Genomic DNA, 18,675 nt, shown 5'->3' on the forward strand with positions numbered 1-18,675 from the left:
CACGTCTGATGCTATTTTGGTCCCGCTGGTGGCAGGAGCGTGAACCGAGAGAAAAGAGAGAGAGAGAGAGAGAGAATATCTTTTTCCGGTGTTGCGTTGCACTTACCTCTCCCCCGCGGGGAATGTTTGGGATTTTGGAAATCCCTGCTCTTGTTTTGTGTTTACTTTGGATGAAATTTTTGAAAAAAGAAGTGATAGACTGGTAGTTGTCGGAGAACTTGTGTCAAAAGTAATGTGGGCGCGACAGCAAAGGAAAAAAAACACTCACAACCAATAATAAGAAAAGAACAAAACAAAACAAAAAAAGAAACAAATCAAGAAGCAGAACAAATAAACTAGAGAAAGCAGAAAAGGGAATGTGAAAGAATGCAAAGTGGAAACAACAGCAAAAGACAAATGCAATCGAAAAAGTTTGATGTAATAAGAATGCAAGAAAGAATGCAAGAACAAAACAGCGAGAATCGCAAATCCGGAAGAAAAACGGAAGAGAGTCTTGTTGTAAATTGATTGAAAATGTGAAAACACACAGCCCGAAGAAACATTTTCGCAGGGCCGCCGGCGCGGTGTGCTGTTGTGGATGTCGTCGTCGCGCTACCCTACCACCATCACCACCAGTCACCCGCACCCCCGTATGTAATTAGATTAGTTTAATTAGAGAAAATGGCAATTTGGTCGGTCGCGCCCGCACTTTCGTCGTCATCACCACCATACCTCACACAACGACGACGAGGTCGACGAGTTTTCTCGAGAGAGGGGACCGATGATGAACAGCGCGTGCCGTGCTGCTGCACCCCTTCGCCTTCCTGTTGGACTGTTGTTCTTTTTTTTCCGCTCTCCAAAAACTACTTGTGCTCCCTTGGTGCTCTTCTGGAGGTGCGGCCCGAACTCCTCTGACCAAACATCCGGTGTATTTCGCAGGGCTGCCCTTCGCAGGTGTGTGGGGATTAGCTGAGAATATCCGATTTGCTCTGCATCCGACAAGAACGCGACGCGTGTGTGCCACTGTCTGGCGTTTGGTCGGGACACCCACACACCCCGAGGTGCCACGCGGAGAGAAGGAGAGTTGCTAAAACCCTCTTTCTCCGTTACCGACGACGACTGGCAAGAGGCGACTTGTAGGGGCAAACTGGCTGCTCTGCCTGGTGTAATGAAATAAATCGAATCACAGACCAATTTGCATAACGGACGGACGGACGGCTACCACGCTTATCTTCCTTCTTGCTGCTGCTCGAGCCAGAGTCTCGATGCCGCCGCCGTCGTCGTCTAGTCTCTGGTACTTGTAAAGAAGGAAGGGACCCGATACACGCAAACACACAGCCGTGCAATCGAAAAGTTTTCGCCATTTCTCGCCCCTTCGCGCTTCATGATGGGAGCTCTCTGAGAGATTATCGCACACACACAACACTGGGGATGCGAGAAGTATACACACACACACGCACACAGTCGTGACTCTATTCCCGATAGCTTTCCGCAAAACCTTGCCTGCTGCAACCTGAGTCTGTGACGAGATTCAGGTCGGGGTTTGGGCGAAAACACCTTGCTGTCAATGATAGGAGCCTGCCCTGTGTATGCCACAGCACTACGAGACTCCGGACGATACCACACGCCACAGTTGTGGCCAGGATCTGTGTATGTGTGTGTGTGCTTGATCTAGGATGATACGGTCTGCTGCTGCTGCTTACTCCAGGTTCTCGCAGTCTGTCCCACGCTCCCAGAGTTGGTCTCTCGGAACTACGGGACTTCCTTCCTATAGGGGGGAAGCTCAGGATGACTGGCGGGGACGCGCACATTATTACGATCGCCTGCGGCCAGAGACTGGCTGTGCTGTGCTACTTAGCCAAACTTTGGTTGATGGTCGGCAAGCGGCGGCGGTGTATAATGGACTCAAATTGTTATTCTCTCACACTGTTGTGAACTATTTTGCGAGATTATACCCCCCGGGCCATATTGATATGTGGATCGCTTTCCGAGACCTCCCTCCTAGACCTGGACCCCCCGGGGTGCGGTGTTGCAGTTGGGGATGTTGTCCAATTGGTTTGTGTTTGCGCACTGGTGTGTCCTCTGGTTGGGGTCTGGTCAACAATTTCTGGATCCCCTGCAGAACTTACTACTAATGGGGGAGACTAGTGGTAGCGTCGATATCTTCCTCGTCGCCTCCCGAAATTGTTGCCGGGTTTTGGAGATCCCGACCCTGACACGGGGGGACATCCTTGTTCTATGGAACTGGTGGTGGGTTCCTCTCATATTGGTCCAAACCGTGTTGTTCGGCAACGTATGCATCTCCCCCCCCCCCCCACCCACAAGAATGGTTGGCCTCCTCGCTGATTTTGGATTGTCGCGTCAAGTATCCTCGGAACGACCACCAAGTCCACGGAAGGGAACAAACATTGGTACACTCTAGAAATTGATCACATATGACCCGTGCTTCGTGAAAGAAGAAGAGTGACAAGATAAAAAGTAAGAGATTTGGGACTTCTGGCTGGCAGGCAGACAGGAAGCGCTAAGCGGGATCCGTTCGAAAGCGCGCTGCCAAATCCACTCCTTGCGCCAGGACATTGGACTGTGGAACTCTACTGCTGCGGTGAGCTCTCCTCCGTTTGTACTCACTGTCGTCTAGAGTCTTAGGAGCGAGCACTGGACTCTCTAAGCCTTTTTACGGTTCTCTTCGCCCCACCATCGACACGATTTTTTTGTGGAGTGTGTCTCTGGGTGTTGGGGTAGTTGGGCTGCACTCCTTGAAGAAGCGTCTCGGACGACGAGGACCGCTAAAGAGATAATCCGACAAAAAGCTAGCAAAAAAGCCGGCGAATTGGCGATTCACCCCCTGGGTAGCCTTTGGCAGCGCGCCACCCAGAGAGAGCACGGCGACGACGACGACGACCAAGAAGCGATCAAGAGGTATCGGGCGCGCCTCCTACTTTTGGCCGCCCAAAGGCGATGGCGAGATATCGGGGACGGTTCTCCGACATCCGTGGCGTGGCAGCAACACCGCCTTTTTTGCCAACTCCATCGCTTTCTCTCTCCATCTGAACTTTGTGTTGGGAAATGTTGCAGAACGTTCCCGAATGGACTTGGGTTTCTTTTTTTGTTTTTGGCCGGGCCGAAAAGTCACTAATTTATGTGGACTGACACCGGTGAACGTTGTTTCCGGACGGAGAAAAGCGCTGGCTCGGTGGGGGATCCAATTGACGGTTTCCCGAAACGGGCAATATCCAGTCCGTGGTCTCTCTGCTTTGGTCGGAGACAGCGAAGGTTCACCAGCAGCACCAACAACCAGTCAGCGCGCAGCAGCATGCTCAGCGGTTTATTTTTCCATACCCCAGACCCGGACGCCACCAGACCAGTGTGGTCCTGCATCCTGTGGACGTCCAGTAGTTCCAGAGTCGAAAGAGAGCGAGACCAGGACACGCACACACACCGTCCGAGCGACCGACCAGTTTGTTGCGAAACTCGTCGTCGTCGCCGCCGCCAGACTGGGCGCATGAAGTGCGTTTCAAAATTCAATCAAACACACACACACACACACACACACACACACACAATGCTCTCTGTGCTCAGGATGGGACTGCCAGGTTTGCCGTCCTCGGCGCTATGTGAACCACGCGAATACAAGATAATAGGGTGATGGGTGGTATAATGGCGGAATATCAGAGCACACAGAGCCCCGACAGACGCGGTTGCTGCGAGTGTGTCCACTGACTTCTTGTCTCGCCGGAGGCGGCGGAGTAGTCGGTTTGTTTGGTCGTTTTTTGGGCAAACTTGCCGTGCATCCGGCGCGACCGCTGCCGAGCCGGAGCGAGGAGCCATCGCCACCATCTCACCGCGGGACATCGTGCAGGACCGACGCGAGATTCGGTGGATTTGTTGAGGGGTTTCGTGTGATGTGTAGCGGGGGAGGTTTGGTGTTTCCTCTCCCTGGCGAGGCACGCTTTTTCACTGAGAGTGAGTGTGATGATATGACATACCGTTTAACACTGTGTCCAAAAAGTAACGGGCGGCTTGTTTGTGTTTTCATTTCTTTAAGTTGGCAACACTGTCACCGAAATTATGTGTCAAAATGTCAGAGTAGTATTGGAAGCTGGATGTTTGTTGCGATACACGGGGGTCCTTTCGTCAACAGGTTAACGGTGAATTCTTCGATTTTTATGATTGTCAGAAACTGTTGAACAACGCAGAATGGTGATTTTTTTTCATCACTTTGAAATTAAATTAAAAAAAATGAATTTTTAGAAGAATGAGTAAAGAGTGCTTGAGTTATAAACAAATTTCCGTTATTTTTTGGACACGATAGTAAACCCACCCCGCATGCTGCCGTGTAAGCGCTAGAAGAAGTTTCGGGTTCGAAATCTCTCAAACGATAATGACAACAACAGCGGGGCGATGGTTGCTCCTGGTGTGTTCACATGGCGGGAGGGCCATAAGCAGCGCCTCTTCTATCGCTTAGAACGAACGTCCAGAGAGAGTCCTCGGCTCGGCTCGTTGGTAGCGATTTTCGAGCACATCGTCGCCTACTCGACCCATGGATGATGGACGATCTCCCAGAAGCCCACCAACCGAGAGAGAGAGCGGGGTCTGTGCAGTGGCAGCAGCAGTAGCAGCAGGAGAGAGTGGCGAGCTCTGTGTGCAGCGCGCGCGAGATATGATTGGAAAATATGTTCTCTACTTGTAGAGAGTTGTAGAGTGGGTTTGTCTTCTCGGCGTTCACCGAAAACATCCTTTTTCGCACACGCACTTTGTTTTCCACCGTTGCCTTGGCTCTCGAGTGGTCTCCTCCCGACCAATCGCGGGGTAAAAACTAATGAAAACACGGGATCCCGGGGAGAGCCGGCGTTGCCGACAGCAACCGTTCCCTAGCGCCTCCTGCTGCATACACCACCTTGGTAACGTCCTGTGCCCGGATGGTGCACGAAATATGACGTGCTTGGTACGCTTGTGCAGGTGTGGTTCGCTACTCCGGTGCGTTTCCTAGGATATCGGTATTCTCGGCGGTGGTCCACAAGCCGTTAAACTCCCGGTACCTAAGACTGTGTCTTCACTTTCGAAGTCCTCCTGGACTTGAGTGGTTTTTAGACTCTACACACTGAACATTCGGACGCAGGGTCGTCGTCCGCGGTCCAACTGGAACGAAAATTTGAGCTACGGTTCCAGTTCCGAAACAGAATCCACATCCATCCAGTATCGGGGTGGCGCCCATCGCTTACTACCGGATGTCGCGCACCTCAGTCTGAACTTGAAGAAGTGGCTGAACCGAGGGATTACAGTACTGGTCCTGGTCCGACGTTACACGGCCAAGGACAAGGCAGGGTTCGTTCTCTTGGATAAACTTGCGCGCACGTGCCAGAGATCTCTCGTATACACTGTAAAGAAAACTAGAGTCGGTTTATGTTCCAGGGTCCGCTACAGAATATACATACATGTATGCGTGTTTGTCGTTCGTTTCTCGACGCTTCTGACGCTTCGACGGATAAATTGAACCCCCGTACCCCCTCGCTTCTCGTAGCCTCAATTGTACACGTGCGCGCCCTCTCAACAAGGGTTAACCAACGCGGCGGGGCCTCGCGACCATCGCCACGCGCCCATTAGAACCTTCTGGGGTGATCTTGGACCTTGGAGAGGAGGACGTATTAGACCAGCAGATTTTACGGCGATTTTGCGAACGAATGAATATTCAATCAATAACGACGATCGCACAGAGCCCACTTTAAGCGGCTTTGTTTACCGTCCGACTGCTCGGCGAACACGAATGAAATGGGCGCTGCGCAATGATCGCCCCTGGTCCAAGAGGAGCCCAAGGACGGTGGGCCGCCGTGCACAGTGGTCGGAGGAGCGGTCCCGATCACTTACGGAACGATCTTCGATCGGCGGATGCAGCCTTGTTGTGGAGGACCAAACTAGATTCCAGCCAACAACCCTTGCTCTAGCAGCTAGCAGGTCCGGCGGGGAACATTCGCGGAACCGTGGATTGGGTCAAAACATATCGGAGCAGCTGCTGGCACGCCCGTGTATAGGGATGCGCGTCCCACGTAGAGCATATGCCAACAGCAGTGCAGGCACACCAAACAGGTTCTATGCTACGTATAAGTTATGGGGGGATCCGTCGGGAAGTTTTTTGCTTGCCCCGATCCGGATAATTGAGGCAAAGCTTCGACGTCCTACCATCCGTCCGTGAGGCGCTCTCCTTTACTCGCTCGGTATGGTTTCGTTGGCACCTACACCACACACACACACACAAACACTATGTATGGTGTCGACGTCCAAGGCGGCTGCGGTCCAAGGAACGGGCTACTGTCCCGCCCTTATTCGTTCACGTTGGCCTCCCCCGACATGGGCATGGGTAGCTTTCACATCACGAATCGTTTGGGACCACCGATTCCACGGCGACCGTGGTTCGATGGTAGAGACCGCCTGCGTGACGACGAGAGACACCTACATCATCATCTGGCTTGGTTTTTACACTGGTCAGTTAGAGCCATTTGAGAGGACTCTCAGAATGGTGGCGGTGCTCTAAACATTAATTCTCGACATATATCACCTTTGTTACCTTTGGGTCCACAGTGCAGCATGACTGACGAACTCAATCTGCTTGAAGTTGGCCATTTGCTAGAATTTTCACAAACATCGCCTTTTAGGGTTTCCAAACAATCGTATGGTTTTTCAAGAAGCTTATACACCAGCGCCATCTATCTGTCATCTTTTGAGCCGATAGTGAGATGCCTCAATTTGGCAAATAGAATCGGACGCTGTCCAAGTCCTCCCATAGAAACAGTGTGCACCTAGTCGAGTCCGAGTCATGTCCGAGCGCGCGACGAAAGGTGCAAATTGTCCCTCTGGTACCTTCCGGGACCGGAAGAAAGCGGATTGATTCAGATCTTGGCTCCGATACACTACCGAGGAGAAGGTGTTACCTGTAATCACACTGCTCATCCAGCGGATCGATCCCCACTCCGAAGGAAATGGATTACCAGTGACGACGACGACGACGACGAGACTCCACTGTGGTGGAGTTGTGCGGCAAAACACCACACTCCTCCTCCTGTTCCTCGCTCTTGCTGTACCCAGCCCCTGGCCAAGATAATTATCTCGCTGATGGTTCGTTCCGAGATCAGCAGCAGCAGCAGTAGCAGCCCAAAGATGTGCGATTTGCTGTTTTGCTGGGTCTTCCTCTTCTGTCCAGGAGGGGGTGTACGAAAGAGGCACCAAATAGGCAGGATGCTCTGCGTCTGGGTTGTGTGTTGAACCGTACCCTCTAATGTGACCCCTCGGCAGCTACCTATTTGGCGGCTAAGCGGCATACTTTCGATAGAAAAAAAGAGAGAGAGAGGGAATAGGTGTTGATAAATCAGTCACGCATCACGGAACGGAACGGGTGGAGGAGGGGTGTGTGTGTGCCAGTGGCACACGCCACCACCACCACCGATCAGTGGCCATTTGCATGGAAATTAATATCACAATTATTCAAATGCGTCTATTAAATTGAGGCTAACCACGACGACGTTCTCCTGCGTGTGCCGTGCCGCCGACCATTACCTGCCCAGATAGGTGTGGGTTTCCCACGTCTGACGATGGATTTAAACGGCGTGTTATGAACGGACATGTGCTTCTCTCGGTCGGTCGGGGGCACAAATAATGTGTCAAGTAGTATGTGAAATATGTCGAACGCGGCTCCTAGCACCTCCGATCGCGTCTGTCTGTGCTGGGTTAGGTAGCTCGCGGGACGCAGTGGCTCTCGTGCCTAATCCATGTACGGATCAATCATTCGCCTTGTAATTATGTTAAGTAATCGATTATACTTCACCATGGCGGAGGGGGGCACCCAATAGCAGCGCACGCTCTGGGCTGCAGATCGTAACCCGACTCCGTTGCCGTGGCAGGCGTAGAATGTATCCATTTTGAACCTAATTAACATTAGGTTGGCTAAAAATGAAATCCATTATTTTTACGTGAGCTTCAAAATTTTATTTAAGACGTTTCCGATGAGATCCGATCCGAACATACCTACGAATATGTTACCGTTCTGTTGTCTACAATTTGTTGCCATTTTAAATCGATTTGATAAGATGAAAATACGAACAGTATTTGCTTTTTTATCAGACCCCTTCAACGCGCTGGAACACGCGGTATCCGCGGTGCCGAAGTGACACAACTAAAACCGAAAAAAGAAATGACCATCCAGTGTGCGTGTGTGTACTACGTCTATCAACTGGCGGGCTGATCCAATACGGACAACACAATATGGTGTTGTGCTGCTCAATCACGAAGCGGTACACCAATACCACATGGGTTTTGGCGGGCTCTCGACGTACGAGGAGATAAGTTGTGTGGACAGCCGTAAGAATTGCGTTGGGTCATTGGCTGCTGCTGTATAGTCTGACACTGTGTGGCCGAAAGTCGCTCTTGCTCGTCGACGTTCGACGCAGCAGCTTGCCATGGGCCAAAGTAAGGAGAATTTTGATTTTGAATCTTTTTCGATTCCGATAGGGACAAATGTTTTTACTGCTAATTTGCCGGCCTCGTTGGTGTGTGCCGCTGTGTGTGCTGTATGTCAAACTAAACGTCAAAATACTAATCAGAGTGTTTGTGACTTTGTAAACAGTTTGAAAGTGATTTTTTTGCTTTTTATAATGTCTGAGCTTATTCAACATGGCACAATTCCGATTAATTTTATGTGCAAAATGAAATTGCTGCTGCCAGCAAGGTTGAAAACGTCGCAGAAAACCTTCGGTGGTCCAGCGCCATCTGTGTCAAACTAAACGTCAAAATACTAATCAGAATGTTTGCGATTTTGTAAACAGTTTCTATTCATCAACGCGGTGTGGCGATTACATTTCGTGTCCGGAATGAAATGTCTGAAAATACGTTGCAGAAGGCCTCCGGTGGTGGGCCACCAGCTCTATCAAAAAACAAACGAGTTTATGAGTGATACAAAATGGTGGTCGCCTGAAGACGAATATTGACGAATGCTAGCACCCACGATATAGCCACTACAGAGGGAGGGCAAAGGAGCCCAAATAATGACTCATTACACTCATCCCTATCTCTCTCTCGCTCTCGCCTCTCGTTTCCCACCTCTAGGTATCAAACGGACCACTGAGCAGTACTGCTACACATTTAACGTCGCTTGGTGGTGGCGTCGGCGGCGTCGGCGGCGGCGGCGGCGGCGACGGTACTGGCCATCCGGCAGCGGCAGCCGTCGCGTCACCACAGAAGCAGCAGCCGCCGCCGCTGCAGCGGCACGGGTCGCCGACGGCCGCCCAACAACAACAGCATCAGCAACAGCAACCTCCGCAGCCGCCACCATCACCGCACACGGCGGCTGGCGGCGGCGGCACAAGCAATAAACCCTTGCTGCCGACGGCCTCGGCGAAGATACCAACCGTGACGACGACGACGACGACGGTGGTGGTGGGCAGCAGCAGCAGCAGCAGTAGTGCTGGAAATGGCGGGCCACCTAGCATCATAACGACGGCGGGGGGAGGACTCACGGTGTCCACCACCAGCAGCAGTAGCATCCTCCCCACCAGCACCACCACGCCGAAGCACGTACAGGCAGGAGGAACGGCGGCGGCGGTGGCGGCACCGTCCACGGGCAGCTCACCGCAGTCGCCAGCGCAGCCGATGGCGTCGTCCCCGGTGACGGGGAGCAGCAACAGCACCCCAAAGCAGCCGCCCTCGTCAAGCGCCAATCAGTATCCGCCTACCAATACGTCGCCCCAGCCGCCGGCATCGTCGAAGGCGACGGCGGCGGCCAGCATTACTAGTAGTAGTAGTAGTAGCAGTAGTAGCGGTGGTGGTGTCCTGGCGGTGAACGTCTCGAATAGTTTAGGACCAACAAGCAGCAGCAGCGTGGTGGTGGGCGGCGGCGGCCATCATCATCATCCCCACCACCATCACCACCACCATCAGCACCACCACCCGCATCAGCACCCGCATCATCAACATCCTGCTGCTCCTCATCACCACCACCACCACCATCAGCAGCTGACGGGCAGCGGCTCGGGTGGCTCGAACGGGGGCAGTGCCGCGCCGCTGTCCTTCCTGCCACTGTCGTCGATCCCGCCAACCGCCACTCCGGCGGTGGCTGGCCGCAGCACCCCGAGTGATATCACCAGCCTCGATGGATCCGCGGCCGGCGATCGGTTACGCAGCAACAGCAGCCCCGCCGTACCGGGCGGCGCCGCGATGCCGTCGGTGTCATCGGCAGCGGCTGCGGCGGCGGCGGCCGCCACGCTCCTGAACGGTAGTCATGCGGCGGCGGCGGCTGCGGCGGCCGCGGCAGCGGCAGCAGCCGCCGTCGGCCACCCGTCGCTGATGATGGCCAACGGGCTCGGCAGCCTGCCGCCTCACTACCACCACCGCGCCTACCCCAGCTACCCGCTCTACTCGCCGTACGCCAGCTTCCAGCATAACCCCTACCTGCCGCCGTCGGTCGTCAGCTCGCCGAATCTATCGCCTCGCATGCACCCGGCCCTGGCGCCCATGCCTCCCCACCACCACACGCTGATGGGGCTGAGCCTGATGGACCCGACCCGGTTGCAGCCGCAACCGCAGCCGGCGGCGGCCGCTCCTACGGCGGCTCCAACGAACAACGGACCACCGCCGCCACCGCCTCCCCGTAGCGAGCGCGACCCCTCGTCATCGTCGTCGTCTCCTCTCATCACGGTGTCCGCTTCCGGGGCGACGGCGGCTAACGCATCTCAGCCGAAGATACGGCCCATTACCCCGAGCTCCAGCTCGTCTTCGTCCTCGTCGTCATCGTCGTCATCCTCGTTGTCGTCCTCGTCATCGGGCTCCGTCACGATCGTGTCCAGCACGGCGGCGGCGGCGGCGCCACCGCCCTCCTCCACCAACACCGGAGGCGGGCGTTCGTCCGCCGAGCCGCCGCCGTCGGTACCCGGATCGCAGCACCAGCCACCACCACCACCTCCCCCGCCACCACCACCGCCTCCGCCTCCGCCTCCACCGCCGCCACCGCCACCACCGCCGCCTCCACCGCCATCGTCGTCGTCGCAGGCATCGCTTCCCGGTAGTGGCCCCGGCCCCGGCAGCGGATCAGTGGCACCACCTCCGCCCCCACAACAACACCATCATCCGCTGCACCACCACCACCACCATCAACACCAACTGGCGCTCGCGTGCCACTCGGCGGCGGCGTCCGGATTGATGAATCCGCTACCCGGCACCGGGCCAGGACCCGGGCCACCTCCGCCTCTCGGGATGGCGCCCCACCACCCGCACCAGCACCCGCACGCGCTCGGGCCCGGTGGCTCGCCGGGACCACTGCATCAACACCACCATCCCCATCCCCACCACCAACACCACCTGGGCAGCAGTGGGAACCCTGCGCACCATCATGGTGGTAACGGCAGCAGTAGCAGTATTAGTGGTGGCCATCCGTCGCAGCAACACCATCCCGCTTCCTCACACCTGACATCGGCGGCTCCGGCTGCTAACGGCAGCAGCAGCAGCACCACCATCATCAGTAGCAGCAGTAGCAGCAGTAGCAGCAGCAGCAGCAGTAGCAGCAGCAGCAGCAGCTGCAGTAGCGGCGGCGGCGGCGGTGGTGGTGGTGTCAGCATAGCCGTCTCCTCACGTCCACACTCGCCCCGCGGTCACAGTCCGAACCGGGAACGAGATAGCTATAGGTATGTGTCCTTGCGCTGTGCGCCAGTCAACGAGTCAACCATTCTCATCTCTTTCATCTCTCTCTCTCTCTTTCTGTCTCTTTGTAGTAGTAACGTAAGTAGTTTATCCCGCTCGACGCCGGGCTCCACGATACCTGTTGCCGCCGCGTATGGTTTGAGTGTGGGTGCGGCGGCCGCTCCCCCCTCTGCCCACGCCGGGCCAGGTCCTGGGGGAGGTCCGTCGCCCGCACCACTACCCGCGTTCGTCGCTGCCGCCGCCGCTGCTGCCGCCGCCGGTGGTCTGCCGCACTCGGTAGCGCTCGCCGTCTCGTCGGCCGCCATGTCGGCCGTTTCTTCTAGTCTCACCTATCCTAAGACAACACTGGCGATGGGCGGCGGCGGCTTGTTGATGTCGTCCTCAGTCGGCGGCGTCGTCAGCGGAGGGGTGCCCCCGGGTTGGCCCGGATCGCACTTGCAGCACTCGCAGCAGCAGCAGCACCCGGCGCTACCACCGCATCATCCGCAGCACCACCACGTTCACTCTCCGGCGGGGGCGGCGGCGGCCAACAGTAGTGCGCCCGGCGGCAATGCACCACGCCCGACAGCCCCGTCACCGTCGACGCTTCCGAACGTATCTGCGGCGGCGGTGGTCGTGTCCGCGGCTTCGGCGGCCTTTTCCGCCTCGTCGCTCTTCGCCACGCCACCCGTGCCACCGCTCGCTTCTACGAGCTCTTCCTCATCATCTACGCCGGGGACGGGCGGGGGGCCACCGGCACTCGGTGGAGGAGCACAGCAACAGCAACCGCAACCACCACCCACATCATCGTCTTCGTCATCGTCATCAGTCACCGCCGCCCCCCACCCGTTCTCAGCCGAGTCGCTCTTCTCGCCCAAAGGTAACACAGAGAGTTGAGCCCCGCGATCACCACCTTCTGACCGCCCCCCCCTTTTTCCAGTTTCAGACCAAGCCGACATGCTGCGGCGCGAACTGGACAACCGGTTTCTCGATCGCAGCGGCCTGACGGCGGCGGCGGCCGCAGCCGCAGCCGTGGCAGCGGTTGGTGGTGGACCGGGCGGCCCCGGACCTGGGCCGCCCTACCTGCGCCAGGAGCTCCACCACCACCAGCACCAGCACACGCACCTCCACCAGCACCAGTCGATGCTGCCGGCCGGGGCGGGCAGCGCCCCGGGCGCCCTCTTTCCGCCGCCCCTCTTCAAGGACGTGCCGAAGATCGGGGCCGTCGACTCGCCGTTCTACCGCACCGGGCTCGGCGGGATGCCCAACGCGTACGCCGGCTACCCGCCCGGCCTGCTGCACCCCGGGCTCAGCGGCCCGACCCAGTTCGTGCCGCCGAGCCACCTGCAGTCCTTCGTGCCGAAGGTACGTGTGTTGCTCACCCCGGTACCATACCGGTAACCGTGTCCGCATGTGCCGCCAACCTCCCCCACCCTCCCCGTTGCGCTTCGCTCCGCTTCGGATCTTCTGCTGGCCCCTTTGGGCTGGGTTTGCTTTTTTTGTTGGGCTATTTTGATCTTACGTGCTTTCGTTCTCTCTCTCTCTCTCTCTATATATATATATCTCTCTCTTCACATCTCACTCACTATCACGCTATCTTCGCAATCGCAATCATCATCATCATCATCATCGCCACCAACACTAATCGTCATCACTTAATCGTTTCATCCCCGCATCGGTTTTCATCATCGTCATCCCGCGCCTGTCATAATGGTCATCCTTTTCACACACACACACACCAACACACACATAAACACAACCAGGCGGCTCCGGTCGATCCGAGCAAGAAGGTAGGTAGAATGGGTCGGGCCGTGGGATCACAGAGAGAGTGAGAGAGGAGTGGGGGATGGGGGGGCGGGAACCCCTACGACACTCACGCACACACCCACACCCACATTCGCATCCTGAGGGATCCACCCCATCCCACCATCCCTCTGAGGTTCAATTTGGCAGCTCCCATCCAAGTGATTTGATTGTATCCTGAACCAGTTTTGCTTTGGAGGCACCAGATGAAGTGCCATTGAGCTCTGCACCTGGCGCCTCCATGGCGGACCAGAAGATACGATCATTTGTTGTCAGTAGCGATCTGAATCAAACGAGATTTCACCAGGTTTTAGAAGCTTGTGATGGATCACACCTTTCTGTCCCATCCTAAAGCCCCTTCCTTGAAGGCCACATGGGATCACATGCTTGTTAAGTCAAAATCGCCATTTTAAATTCTATTCTTCTTTTTTAATTCTATTCTGCCATTTAGTTCTATTTTTAGTATGTTCAGCTTCTAGTTAAATACTAATACCTTCCGACTCAGTAATATCGATCTGAGTGCGCTATAACCTTTGAGTGCTTTTAGTACTTTGCTTAATCGTGCTCTTCAATCCACTCCAATAAGCTACTCAACTACTCTCTCCCCTTTTCCTCCATCTCTCTCGTACTTTGCCCTCTTTTTGCCCACTCTCTATCATGCCTTTAATCACACGCCTCTATTGATGTCCTTTTTTGTCGTGGTCAACAGAAAACGGGAAAGTGGAACGCGATGCACGTGCGAATTGCGTGGGAAATCTACCACCACCAGGCGAAGCAGAACCCGGACAAGGTGGCCTCGATAAAGACGGCGTCGGAGATGCTGCGACCACCGTCGCACATGTACCCGTCGTCCGCGGCGGCGGCAGCGGCGGCGGCAGCGGCGGCGGCGGCCGGGCTCGTGCGACCGCACGACCTGCCGTCGTCCACCTTTCCACCGGGAGGCCTCCCGGGGCGGCCTGGACCGTACGAGTCCGCCCCGCTGCCCCCGAGCTTCATGGGCTCCCCGGCTAGTCATATAGGTGAGTCCGTCTCCTCCGAACACACGAGAGTCGTGTGTGACTGCTACTACTACTAACCAACACCACTTGTTGTATAGGTGTATCCCCGTTCGGCCGGTACGCGTCACCGTATGGAGGCTCCCCGTTCAGCGGCCTGTCGCCCTTCTCGCGCGACCTTCCCATGGGTTCGCAGATACCAGGCTCCCTGCACGATCCCTGGCGCAGGTAGGTCTATCTCGCATCCGGCCCCGTCATGCGTCACGCGTTATTATATGTATTTTTTGTCTTTCTTTCCCTTTTTCAGTGCGATGCCGCGTAGCGTGAGCGGCGGATACCAACCGGGGCCGACCGCGGGTGGCGGCGGCGGTGGCGGTGGTTCGTGGCCACCGATCAAGCAGGATCCGGGGCTGGCGGCGGCGGCCGAATCGGCGGCGCGCCGCGAAGCGGAAGAGCGCGAGCGGCAGCGGGAGCGAGAGGAGCGTGAGCGGCAGCGGCGTGAGCGTGAGGAGCGCGAGAAGCAGCGGGAGCGCGAGCGCGAGGAGAAACTGCGCAAGGAGCAACAGGAGCGCGAGCGGCAGCGTGAACAGGAGCGGGAGCGCGAACGCAAGGAGAAGGAGCGGCGCGAGATGGAGCGGCGGGAGATGGAGCGCGAACGGATACTGCACCAGCAGCAGCGCGAATCGAAGGCAGCGGCGGCGGCGGTCGCCGTAGCGGCGGCAGCGGCCGCTTCACTCAAACGGGACCGGTCGCCGCTGCGGAATGGTACCGGCCCGCCCACCGACGGCGTCCACCAGCACCAGCTGGTGGACATCCGGATCAAGGAGGAGCCGCGCAAGGACGAAACGGAGCTGCTGATGCGGAGCCACGCGGCGGCGGCAGCGGCCGCCGCAGCGGCCGCTGCCAGCGAGCCCCGCTATCACCCGTCGATGATGCCGCACCACCCGTACATGACCGGGCGGCTGCCGGCCGCGCACATGCTGCCGGGCGGTCACCTTTCGCGCACGATGCTACCCCCGTCGATGGGGCTGCCGGGACACTTTCCGCCCCCACACGGCAGCTGGGGCCCGGACCCGTTCCGGGATTACCGGTTCGAGTCGCTGCACCACCAGCTCCGCTACAATCCCATGTCGAACCCGATCATGGACGCGTATCGGGCGGAGGAAGCGAAGGCGTCGCTACTGTACGCGGCGCAAACGGCCGTCCACTACCGGGGCAAGGAGCCTAGCCCGGTGCCGCCACCCCATCAACCGCCGCTGCCTTCCCATCACCACCGCCTGCCTTCGGTGGGCGGTGGTGGTGGTGGTGGGGGACCACCAGGGAGCGGCGGTGGTGGTGGCGGCTCTGGACCCAGCACACCACAGCCGCCCGGTGGACGACCCCCGTCGGCAGGCAGTGTCAACAGTGGTAGCGGCGGCGGCGGCGGTGGCGGTGGCAGCGTCAACCACAAATCCTCTCCTGGGTCTGCTCCTGGTGGTGGCGGTGGTGCCTCAGGTGTTGGCGGACCGCCAACGAATGGTGGTGGGAATGCGGGTGGTGGTTCGTCGTCGGGTGCCGGATCGGCGCCCCCGTCGGCCGCTTCCTCGTTGCCCGGGGTTTCGCTGGACATGCACAAGAAGGACGACTCCTCTCAGTCCCGATGATAGTCGGCGGGCCTGCTGACCACCGCTACTAGTGGTGGTGGTGGTGACGATGGCGGTGTTGGTGATGGTGATAACCGATGTGACGGCTATGGTACCGCCCACACCACCACCACCACCACCAATAACGATGGTCAGAACAGCAGAGCTCAGGTGATAGCAGCAGCAATGGGCGGCGCAGTAGGAGGAGAACCAAAGCAGCAGCAGCAACCACCATTGATCGTTATCGTCGATGACGACTGAACCCCTGGACCGCCACTGAGTGCCGCCACTTGCGTGAGAGAGCGACAGAAAGAGAGAAAGAGAGAGAGAGAGACTTGAAAGGGAAAACATTAACAGCCAGAAAACGAAACATTACCAGACCAGAAACCAGACAGAACCAGGAGGAGGTGGTGGTGAAAAGCCTTGCCTACGACGCCGAAGAGTCGTAACAATATTGTAGATACTGTAGAAAAAGAGTAAGTGATACCGCCGCAGAGAAAGGCGCTCTAGGTGGAAAAAAGAAAGAATGAAAGAAAGAAAGAAAGAAAGAAAGAAAGAAAGAAAGAAGGAGAGAAAGAAGGAAAGAAAGAAAAAAAGAAAGAGAGAGAGAGAGAGTGTATGTGTGACATAAGCCGTTTGAAGTGGAATATAGGACTGCCGCATGCGCCCCATCGACAGGATAGCGGCGCGCGCGCGCAGGACGAGCGCAAGCAAGCGGAACGTACGCCGGCTAGAGGAGGCTCAGCTCAGCTTCAGTTGATTGTCTTTTGGTGCACGCGCTCTAGTGCAGCCAAAACATCTCATCGTTATTTTTTTTTGTCTCGGCCTAGTCAACCCTCGTCGCGCGGTGCATTTTTTATGTTCCGGACGCCGAAAGCAGTGGTCCGTTGTGCAACTGACCCCCCCCCCTCCCTCTTTCATCGCCGGTCGGTGACCGCCGCTTCCACTGTCCATCCACACACGTATCCACAGGAACCAACTGCCGAACACCACTTCCCCGATGCCGATTCCGATGACTTTCGCGCACCATCCATCAATATTGTGTGTGCCCGGTCGGGTAACGGACCCTTAAGACTGACCATGGCTCTGTAGACGCGGGGGAGCGGGACTGCTGCAGAAGACGGCAGGGGAGGCTGTGGAGGCCTGACGAATAAGGTGGCGTGTCATACTATACGGCTATGTGTGTGCAGTGCCGTTCATTTGGGGCGTCACTACGTTTCGCGCGGTGTTTCGCCTTCTAATTTAAATGCACCACACACTATCCTTTCGACTTCTCCTTGTTGCGTTAGATACATTTTATATGCTTTTATTAGATCTCATCATTTCTATCATTTTCCAAACAAGCCCTTGCTTATGAATGTCCTTGTTGCACTGTGACGTCAATCGCAATCAAATGACGGAGAGAGGGACGGACGGGGAGAGAGAAAGAAAGAAACATACAAAGAAAGATAGAAAGACAGAAAGAAAGAGAGAAAGAGAGAATGAGAGAGAGAGAGAGAGAAAGAAAGAAAGAAAGAAAGAAAGAAAGAAAGAAAGAAAGAAAGAAAGAAAGAAAGAAAGAAAGAAAGAAAGAGAGAAAGAAAGAAAGAAAGAAAGAAAGAAAGAAAGAAAGAAAGAAAGAAAGAAAGAAAGAAAGAAAGAAAGAAAGAAAGAGAGAAAGAAAGAAAGAAAGAAAGAAAGAAAGAAAGAAAGAAAGAAAGAAAGAAAGAGAAAAAAGAAAGAAAGTAAGAAAGAAAGAAAGTAAGGAAGAAAGAGAGAGATAAACAGAAAAAAAGAAAGAGAGAAAAAAAGAAAGAAAGAAAGATAGCAAAAGAAACCAGAGTCGGTTATCAAGAATAGCGCGTGTGGTTCAAGTTCTTGGGCACAACACTCTATGAAGTGGAGTAGTTTTATCCTCCATTTTCATTTCAATCGTTTTTGAAGCATGGCACACGTCAGATGCGTCATTCTTGTTCGCATATTCGTTCCTTGGTTTTATGTGCGAATCTTCCGTCGCGTTTCCGATTTTATTTTTTGGTTTTTGACACTCTGTCTAAAGTTCTTTTCGGTGTTTCATCACTCACTGGGAAACATCAGCAACAACATACGAACGATACACGGGATCACACTAAGTGCAGTACAATGTTTGAATCACACTTACTTTCCCACAGTCACAACGACAACAGGGACGGCTCGCTTCATCGGTGTAGTGTGATGCAAGGAACATCACACTTCATGCGCAAACTAAACCCGCGGATCACCTTCGATGGTGATCGTGAACCGACAACAATTTAAGCAACAGAGAAGTGCATTTATTTTCGACGAAAGGTCAGCCGAGCAGCGACTGAGCTAGGTTGCATTTGGAAGAGTTTCGTGCATCGAGAGTTGTAGTGTTAGATTTCTTTAGTTCTGTTCATAGACTGACTCGCTACTACTAGGCCTGCGCTTGTTGGGACAGCGGTAAGGGATTCTCGATTTCTCGATGTTTTTTAAATAATTTTTTTGTTTTATTATTTGCTGAACCAAAAAGACCCACTTACACAACACACACACACCTACAAACAGCATCATGAGCATCAACACGCGTTTGTGTCATCAATGGAAAAGAAGCAAATGAATTAAATTAAATTGCAAAAAAA

At 55.4% G+C, this 18,675-nt stretch overlaps 1 protein-coding gene across 1 annotated transcript in view; it reads left to right on the forward strand.

Moving 5' to 3' along the window:
* Positions 1-16,868, forward strand: part of LOC128279079 (trithorax group protein osa) — a 63,115-nt gene extending 46,247 nt beyond the window's left edge. The window contains exons 6-16 of the mRNA XM_053017804.1: positions 9,073-9,121; positions 9,188-9,375; positions 9,904-10,929; positions 11,239-11,436; positions 11,488-11,642; positions 11,730-12,517; positions 12,578-13,008; positions 13,401-13,427; positions 14,150-14,459; positions 14,537-14,663; positions 14,743-16,868. Of these exons, the coding sequence (XP_052873764.1) occupies positions 9,073-9,121; positions 9,188-9,375; positions 9,904-10,929; positions 11,239-11,436; positions 11,488-11,642; positions 11,730-12,517; positions 12,578-13,008; positions 13,401-13,427; positions 14,150-14,459; positions 14,537-14,663; positions 14,743-16,078 (4,635 nt within the window). The 3' untranslated portion in view covers positions 16,079-16,868. The remainder of the gene's footprint in view (positions 1-9,072; positions 9,122-9,187; positions 9,376-9,903; positions 10,930-11,238; positions 11,437-11,487; positions 11,643-11,729; positions 12,518-12,577; positions 13,009-13,400; positions 13,428-14,149; positions 14,460-14,536; positions 14,664-14,742) is intronic.
* Positions 16,869-18,675: the final 1,807 nt, after the last annotated feature.

This window comes from Anopheles cruzii, chromosome X (genome assembly GCF_943734635.1).
Source record: "Anopheles cruzii chromosome X, idAnoCruzAS_RS32_06, whole genome shotgun sequence".
Classification (NCBI taxonomy): domain Eukaryota; kingdom Metazoa; phylum Arthropoda; class Insecta; order Diptera; family Culicidae; genus Anopheles; species Anopheles cruzii.